Source organism: Larus michahellis, chromosome 2, assembly GCF_964199755.1.
Source record: "Larus michahellis chromosome 2, bLarMic1.1, whole genome shotgun sequence".
Taxonomy (NCBI): Eukaryota; Metazoa; Chordata; class Aves; order Charadriiformes; family Laridae; genus Larus; species Larus michahellis.
The window spans coordinates 145295843-145305347 of record NC_133897.1 but is presented as its reverse complement, the minus strand read 5'-3'; the positions used below and the strand labels follow the sequence as shown (position 1 = coordinate 145305347).

Here is a 9505-nt window from a genome sequence, read left to right as displayed (position 1 = left end):
AAGTTAATTATACTGAGGGTCTGTATCATCATTGGTCTCTCTGCTGCTCATTTCAATTAGCTATTATATCTCCTTGCCTGCTGGAAGCTCAGTCCCCTGCCTGCTCTCCTCCATGTTGACTTCTCTTCTCTCTTGATGCATCATGCTGATGGTAGGACCACCAGTCCCACTGGAACAAAGCAATCAATCCCACTTCTTCTCAAGAGTAGGAGAAAAGTCTGCTGTTGCAGGTGGTAGAATGACTCCCAGCTGACCCTTGTCTGCTACACTAATTGTCAGGACTTTGGACATTTTCAAGCCCAGCTGACCAATGGGATAAACTAATACAACGCAATACTTCCAAGGTACAGTATGAACTTTCTGGATTGCAATCAGTGATCTTGTCCAGAGCCTGAAGATCCGTTGGCTCAGTTCTTCCTCTCTGTGCTTCTCTAGAAGCCTATTTCTGTCTCCAAGGTAATTCTGCCAAGCTCACACCTTGCTAGCCCTACTCTCCCTTTTAAGGAGCTTTTTTAGTTGTTGTTTTCCCCAGGAGAGCTTAAGTGACCAAATCAAAACTAACAGAATGAAAGGATAAAGCCACAGCCTGGGAACAAATCCATTGCCTGAAATCTCTGCAAAGAAACTATTCAGGAAATACTTACAGGTGAAGAATACATGACAGAAGTAAGAATTTATGCAAGTGACTATATGCATAAGGGAGCAACTACTTCCAACTCTTGCAACTTAGCAGTGAGGAATTAATAACTGACCATTAGATTTAGGCTCTGATTTGAAGGAGTTAAATTCCCAGGCTGCCTTTTCAGAGCAGGGTGGGGCATCGGGAAGTCAGAGAGAGAAAAAAAGGCACCTGAATGCCCTGGGAAGGAGCAGAAAAACCTTCTGTCAAGATCCCCTTCCTCTCCTGTGCTACAAACACCCCCAAGCTGAGGGTCTCCCGGTGCCCACCGGCAGCCGCAGCCCTCGGCTGCACACACCTGCGTGCGGAGTGCCCCACGCGAGCAGCCTTTCTCACACCAGGAAGCGAGTGCCACGTCCCTCTCCTGCTCGCCTCTCCTCACAGCCACCTGTACTCACTGGTGTGACAGTGCGTGGCATGGCCAGTGGCTGGGGCCTCAGGGCAAGGACATGGGCATCCTCCCTGTTTTGGAGTGGGCATCCTGGAATGTATCCTTTGGGGGGCCAGACACCGGGAGCGGGCCCCTCTCTGGCCCTTGGTACAGCACACACAAGGTAAGTGCCTGCCGTGCAGCACCATGATGGGGTCTAGGAACAAATGGGCTTGGAGAGAGCCGGGGTAATAATTTCAGCCTCTCCTCACCGTCCTCTGAAGAGCCCCCTTCCAGCTCTTGTTCGCTGCTGACACCTGCTCTTTCTTCACCCCGCTGCTCAGCCCACACTGCCCTGGCTTCCCCCTCCACACAGTCCTTTCTGAGTGGGAACGGGGCAGAGAGCTGTGCTGTTCTGCACTACAGCATCGCTGGGTTTTGTCATCGGTGTTTCTGTCGCTGTCAGTGCTGACAACGTATTGGGGCAACTGCAAAAGACAGACTGAGGAGGCCCCTGAGAACTAGCAAGTTGAAGCATCTGCTAACAATAAAAATGAATTGGAGGTTGATTAAACCCTTTACCTTTTCCCTGCTTTTTGCTTCACAAACTAGGAGGCATGGGAGGATACTCAACATTATTGGTTTTCGCTGCATAAGAGGCAAACCACGTTTTTACGATGCAAAGTGTTGGTATAAATTGTGCATAAAATGGCTTGCAACTAACTGCTGTCCTTTCTCTGCGAGCAGCCCGGTAGCAGGTCATAGCCTGGCGAAGGTCCCCAAAACTTTCCCCTCTGGATTCAGCATTTGCTACTGGGTAGATGTCCAGATGGCAGGAGGCATTTCTCAGCCCCATGTTCTCAGAGGGAAGGAAATCTGTGAATTCCTGTGCTCAGGTCCCTGGAGCAGCAGAAATCCTGGCTGATGGCTGGTGGTGGTGCTTTCAGGGACCAGAGCTGGAATCCCTTATGCAACACAAGAGTGTGGAGCCAAGGGTTACTGTGGGTTTGGGAGTTAGGGCCCTGGGGCTGGCAGTGCTTGCAGAGCTGCTGGGGGAAGGCAGCAACAGGGAACTCCCTTGGCATGGGGACACCCACCTGCACGTTACAGTGGGGTTATCGGTTTGCTTGCAAAACATCCCAGCCCTGTTCCTGCACTTCTTGGGTTGGTTGTGTGAGGACTGCTGTGTTTTAAGCCCGGTAGTTTTTGTGGAAGACCTGAACCATTTTTCAGTGTTGCTTGAGTATCAGCAGGCGAGACTGGTTTTCTGTGCTTCCATTTACTTCTAGAGTTACAGAATCACACAGAATCACAGAATGGTAGGGGTTGGAAAGGACCTTCAGAGATCATCTAGTCCAACCCCCCTGCCAGAGCAGGGTCACCTAGAGCAGGCTGCACAGGCACACGTCCAGGCGGGTTTTGAATATCTCCAGAGATGGAGACACCACCACCCCTCTGGGCAGCCTGTTTCCAGTGCTTTGTTACACTCTTAGTAAAGAATTTTTTCCTAATGTTGAGATGGAATTTCCTGTGTTCTAGCTTGTGTTCGTTGCCCCTTGTCCTGTTGCCGGGCACCACTGAAAAGAGCCTGGCCCCATTCTCTTGACACCCACCCTTTAGGTATTTATAAGCATTGATGAGATCCCCTCTCAGTCTTCTCTTCCCCAGGCTAAACAGACCCAGTTCTCTCAGCCTTTCCTCATAAGAGAGATGCTTCATTGAGGCTTTGGAGCAGGTAATGGGTAACTATGGGTTGTGTGTTGCTGCCAACCTTCATTTTCCCAAGAGTTAAATTCTTCTGTACACCCCCATTTTCACTACATTTTTTTTTAAATATGAGAAACCATTTTCTCCCTCCATTGCCAGCAAATGGGCTGTCCTGGCTGTGATTCAGTGGATTCAGGACTTCATGTGGAGGCTCTTTCCCTTCCCCTTTCCTTGAGGTCATTTCACCCTTTTTGTTAGGTTTTGAAAAGGAAGTTGTCTTTTTTACCTCTGCAAGGGTCTATAACTGCATCAGGTCTCATCTGCCTGGCAACACGCTGGGAAAGCTGAACTGAATTGCTTTTTGGGGAGTATTTTTCATCCCCTTAAGCCTCACGGACCATCAGGAGCTGAAAGAGTGAGATGCCCTTTCAAGAGCCCCTAAACATGAGGTGCTTGGCATGGCTGCCCGTCACAGCTGCCTAAAGTGCTATGTGGGCGCTAGAGACATCCACATGGGATCAGCAGATCTGACGCATGCATTAGGGAAATCCGTGACACTAGGGTAAGCATTAAATGATATATGTAAACGTGCAGCTCTCTGGAAGAAGTTAGAGTGCCTGTATCCAAGTGGCTGTGTAGTGTAAAGTCTCCTTGTGCTGGCATTACATTTCTTTGTTGTTTTTTTTTAAATGGGGTTATTCTCCTGCCAGGCCCCTGATTGGGCTAACTGGTACTAGCTGTTGGCATGAGGGCAGCAGGGGGAATGCATGGTCATGGGAAAAAAAGGGGGGAGGTGGGACTTCTCCTTGGCATCAGCGTGGATGTAGCTTGGTTGGTGCTGCTGGAGGAACTGTACCTCTGAAAGCTGCAACACAGGATCCCATGCTCCCACAGCCTTCCCTGTCTCAGCCCTGAGTTGTGTGTCATGGGACACGAGCCTGTTTGACGGTGCAGTAAAATCTGATTAAATATGTACCTAGTTACCTGAAGTATTTCCTGACAAACTGAAATTACTGTAGTATTTTTGGGTCTGCTGGAGTAAGGAACATAAGAAGCCACCACATGTAGGTTTGGTCTGCTTAATAGGAAGTGTATGTAATTGCTTCAGTTTAATCCTTTTTATTTCCGTCAGCACTTCTTAAAGGTTTTTTATTTATTTCCAATATTGTTGTTTATGGACAAAAACGTTTTGCAAGATTAGTTGAGATTATTAACTACAATATTGATCTTGTTTTGACTTTATAGGGAAGAGCTGGGTGGCAATAGTCAATGAAAGCTCGAATGTAATACTCCTTCCGTAACTCAGTAGTTCACGTGGCTGTTGTGTGTAGTCACTGCGTGTAGCTGTTCAAGTGCAGAAGCTAAGCTGGAGATGGAAATTCTTTTCACTTCTGCTTCTTTTTTCTCGTTTGCCTGTCTCTTAATAAACTTGGAGTTATTACTGGCTGCCCAGACACTCAGCTCGAGAGATTGTTTTATTTCGTGGGTTGTGGTAATAAATCATTTCGGCTCTATATTTGAGGTTTAAAATGTTGACAGCTCCTTCAGATGGATCTGTGGCCTCTTGTCCTGTGACGATATATCACAGCCTGTCACAGGCCATACGCGCAGGTGGCGAGTATGTGCAGCCAGGAAACCTGATCCTTTGTGTGGTTTAATCAGCGGGCAGTGGTGGCGACTATCAGGTGCGATGAGAAATCCCATGGATTAAACAGATCCTTGTGAGGTCTTTCTACGCTGCCTTCTATCATATACGTGAAATCTATATTTCGTGTGAGATGCCACAGTTAAGCTTTATAGCTCATCTTGTTCAAGGAGAAAGTCTTCCGCGCTTCAACTCACCCCATCTTGCTAAGGGCTTGATATCTAATGCCACTGAGCCTCATCAAGGTGAGGGCATGGTTTGGTCCTGGTTTCTTCCAGTGGCAGCACAGTCCTTGTTGGTACATCTGCCACCAGTCCCTGTTGGTGCTTCTGCCAACCACGGGAGCTGCTGCCCCTGTGCTGTGAGAGACCCAGTGCAGGAGGGCAGGGAGCTGCCACCATGGAGAGCAAGATTATTTCTCCGCTTCCCTTGGCTGAGGAAGCACCCCAGAAACAGTGAGGGCCTCTTCAGCTGGCCCTGCCACCAGAGAAAAAAGTTGTCATGGCACATCCTACAAACATTCACCAGGATATTTTAAGCACTTAAACAATGAAATTTACAACCACGGTTTTCAATCAGGGAAAACTCTAGAGCAAGCCAAGATGTCCATGGAAGTGCGGGTGGGAGCCAAAAGGGCAACATGGCCACAACACGTGCAGGTTTCAACCATGGCAGCGTTCCTCTGCAAAAAACAACCACTGGATATTATCAGGCTATTAAAGGTGAAGGTAAACCCTCCTGTTTTTTTCCACTTCAGGTGTTTTGTGGTTTTTTTTTAATGCCATCTTCTCAGCCTCTGTAGGGCACCTCATGCTGCAGTCTGCTCCTTGATAGACTGTTGCAGTTTAATCAGCTGAAAGCATGGGGAGAGTGGAGACAAACATGGCCTCACCCTGTACTCTGCTGCTGTACTCATCTGTGAAGACTATGGTGAAAAGTTTTTCCTCTTCCCCCCAGCTCCTTATTCTAAAACTGTTCACTGAAAGCAAACAAGGTTATCAAAACACTGACTCTACATCATCAAGTTGTACTTTACCTGTCAGATTTCAGAGTTCACACGGTTTCAGTTTCCTTTGTCTTATGGAGGAATATGTACGGGAGAAAACGCATACCATTTTCTTAGGTGGGAAATGTGTGTTATTTTTAACCCTTATAAATCAAGTTAGGAAGAGGACTTCACTCAGCCTTTCAAATGCACCTTTTTGGAATTGGTCATAGGGAATCCAAAAGTCAAAGCTTATAACAAAGAAGCATTGCAAACAGTTGCTGCCAGCACTGATGCATACTCTTCTGGGGTTGTTTTGCTGTCAGGAATCCAGCAGCCTTTCCATGGCTTAGTCCCCATTTAATTTAGCTCCAACTAGAAAAGGATGTGTGGCTTTGGGTCATAATTGCCGGACTGTCAGCTGGGCCAGCGTTGCACCCAAGTTTTCAGGCTCTTCCAGAGCAGTAGATCTGATCTGCTGGGGGTTGTGCTCTGATTACCGTTAGTGTGAGTGAGAAGCTGACATGCGAAAGCAAAATAGAGCGCCGGTTAGAAAAGATCACTCATATCTTTTTTACAACCTCATACATCCATTCTGCCTTGCCAAACATCACTCTCCCTGCAGATGTAAAGATCACAACAGGTCTGGTGTGAAATGAGCACACAGCTTCTTATATAAGCTGCAGCCTCCAGCTTAAAGAAAGATCAGCTGCTGCGTGGGGACTTATTCCTCAAAGGTAAGGGTTACAAGTACAGGAGAGCCGTACCACCTGCCTGTCCCCTGGCTTATATCATTGCAATTCTCAAATTCGTTAGGGAAAAGTGGCTTTTTTCTTTCAGTCACTGCAAGCAGAGTGGGAGTAAGCAGCGGAGCTGCTTATACCTCTGAATAAAGAAGAGGCAGGGAATGGGGCAGCAGGTCTGGAACAGATGCCCTGGGTGGGAAAGTAGCCCAAAGAGTGGAGTTAACATGCAGATTTCCGAGCTAGCCCGAGGAGTGACCTGCTTATATGGTTTCCACCAGGCACTACTCTGGGTCCCAGAACAGCCTAATTTCCTAGTGCTGTGTTATTGGCAGGTCTCTATCGCACTTCTTGGGTTTCTCCTACTAAGGCTGGAAGGAATCAGGTGCCCGTGGCAGTTTTGCTCCAACACCCAGCATGGTGCTGGGCAGCAGATAGAGCAAACCAACTCAGCTCCATGTTTTGAACTTGGGGTGCACAGACCCAAAGCAAATGCTATTGATGTGAGAACTCAACCTCCATCTGTTCTGGACATTTTCATCTCCTCCGCATTGCTGGCAGAACCGCTTAAATTAGTGCTTCCTACCCTGACAGCCAGCAGAAGCTGGTGAGCAAAGCCCTTTTATTTAGGCTGATGACTCAGAGTTCATTTTGACTGAAGCGGTCTTGGTGTCTCCTCCTGGACACCTCAGCCAGGACATTGGAAACAACTGCACTCGCAGGGCTGGGGCCATGCTAAGCACCAGCTATAGCTTTGCCAAGTGCCTATTCCCTGATTCTCGTTGGGCCATTTTTCCCAAATCTCAGATTGTTTTCAGTGCTTCCTCTCCCAACAGCTGCTATGGTAAAATGAGTTTTCAGTTCTTCTGAGGACATTGAAGAACATGTGCATTTGATTTTTATTTTTTTTGTAATGATTAAGGTGACAGTGAGTTAAACAGGAGCTTCGTAATCACGCTAATCTCTTTTTAAGAATGTTAATTCAGAAATTTCTAGGCAATAAAGAGCATTGCAATTCTTGTCATTTGTCAGAAAGTGGGGTGCAGAAAACAAATGCAAAGAAACTTGAGTCACAAGTTATACTATTCTACGTAATGCAGAAATTAGTTTTGCTTTGGACTGCTTCAAAATGGTATTTTACAGAAAGATTGTGGGCATAGTGCAGACTGTCTGATAACCAGCTCAGCCACTGACTACAGGGCTTAAAACATAAGCACTGTTTTTCAGCATGGCGTTCCAGAGCAGCAGAATCCAGCAGATGCAGGGTGATGCTTCTCTTCCCTTAGTCAGCGCTGAGTAGGAAAGACCAGACATGGGACGAGTCTGCATCCCTACTCTGCTTTGGAGGTGTCTGGCTCAGTGCAGTGCTCTGCCCTCCCTGCCCCCAACTTCTAGACTACTCTGCAAATAATCGACTTTAAATTAAATTGGCCGTGGGTACGGTGTTGATTTTGGTGTCTCACAACTTTGCCTGGGAGTTGCAAGGTGATGTAGGGTGAAGGTCTGGCTGCTCAGGTAAACACCTATCTGCTCCTGGGATTTCATGAGGTTGCTGTGCAGGTCTAGAACACCGCTGCCATCCAAAGAGGTGGTGTTGCTACCATCTTGAATCTGTGCTTCTGCTGCTTCATTTGGTTCCTTGATGAGGCAGTTTTCTGGCTAAATCAACAGGAAATTTCTAATTGATATAAGTTTTTAAATGAAATTTGCCCTTCTCATGAAATCTCACCTGGGACACTGTGGCCTCTTACAATTTTGTGACCCCAAAGAAGACTTTATTGCTCTTTGAAGTATGATCTTTCTCTTCCTATGCTCTTGAAGTCTGCTTCGGACATCGAAAAAAAAGATGTCTGAATCTTATCCTTGCATGCCTCCAACAGTCTGCTGGACCTGATTAACTCCTGTTTGAAGGAATCAAAATAATCGAAATGACTCAAGTAGAAATTTGACTAAACTCAAACCCCAAGGCTTTAGAATGATGAGCAAACAGCAGACTGTGCACTTCCATCATAAGGGAGGTGAGGACCTTTGGCTAACCTAGTAACTGGAAGCTGCGATTTTTCCATTTGGAGTTTTGGTGACATGTATAAACTGTTATGCTCATGTTTATAATGTCACTGCAGATTGTCCCAGAAGAATGGCATTTGTTAATGTGAACAGTTGGGAGGTACGCTTTCCATTCTGTGACTAATCTGGACTTTGAAACGTACTGCCAGCAGCTTCAAAAGAAAGCCAGTTGGTGTGCGAATCAACGCCAGGCCTGGAGCAGAGATCTTAAGAAATGTGACAGTGATATTTGCAGAGTGTGGTCAAAAGTAAATAGCCAATATCAAACTAAACAGATGTGTACTGCTTAAATTGAGGTTATACCAGTATAACTGCATTCTCCTCCATGATTCCATCATTGATTTACATCATCTAGGCTAGAAGCTTTGACCTTGTTTGGTGATATGAACTGTTTTGCCGATAATGTGGAAATGAAGAGAGATTATGGAACTGTGATAGAGAGAAATCATGGGATTGCTGGAGTTTAACTCTTGGAAGAGGAACACACCGACTCTGGCTATATTCCCCTTCATATCCTGCTGTGTTCTGCAAAAACAACCCTGTGATGCAGAGGTCTATGGTGAATGCAAGGTCTAGATGATGACGAATGCAAGGTTTGAAGGAAAATCCGCCACTTGTGGAATCAGTGACTCACAGCAAAGAAAATGCTGTCTCCTTGGACATGGCTTTTTCATGCTAGCTGAGATGAAGTAGTAACGTAGAAGTATATATCCTCTTGTGGACAAGCCTAGCTCGTGATGACTTTTAATCCTCTAGAAAAAAATCAGCTTCATGGGAGTTAAAATCTCCATCAGACTCTTAGGTAACATGTCTGATGATTTAACTGTCATCCTCCTCTGAACAAAATCATTTTGCCAAAACAAAGTCATTTCGCCAGCTGATATGGATTGCACTTGAAGCCTTTTTCTTCAACAGCCAAGGATGTCTCCACTGGAAAGAGAATCCTGTGAAAAACAACCAAAATATGGGTTTTGTGTACATAATAGACTTCTACCCAGAGAGTTAACTCCCAATTAAAACCTAGTTTAACTTTTTGGGGCTCTGGCTTGTGAGTAAATAGATTGTGACTCCATTTACTTTGCTTTATGACTCTAACCTACTATTTCTTAATATTTCTCTTCTGTTTTTGTGGGGGTTCTGTTGTTTGTTTACCACCCCACCCCACCCCCAGCTTTGGAATTGTCACAAGGTTCTTGTATTTAATGACATTAATCTCTTTCCTTTTTTTCTTTCTTTCAGTGACAATCTTTTGCTCCCTGCAGTGACTAAAGCGCCATGAACATTATCCTTCAATGTCTGTGTTATCATG

General features: G+C 46.0%; 1 protein-coding gene across 1 annotated transcript in view; it reads left to right on the top strand.

The window, feature by feature from the left end:
* Positions 1–854: 854 nt before the first annotated feature.
* NIPAL2 (NIPA like domain containing 2) overlaps positions 855–9505 on the top strand; it is a 52459-nt gene continuing 43808 nt past the window's right edge. Inside the window, 3 exon segments of the mRNA XM_074577508.1 lie at positions 855–956; positions 959–1150; positions 1153–1233. Of these exon segments, the coding sequence (XP_074433609.1) occupies positions 855–956; positions 959–1150; positions 1153–1233 (375 nt within the window).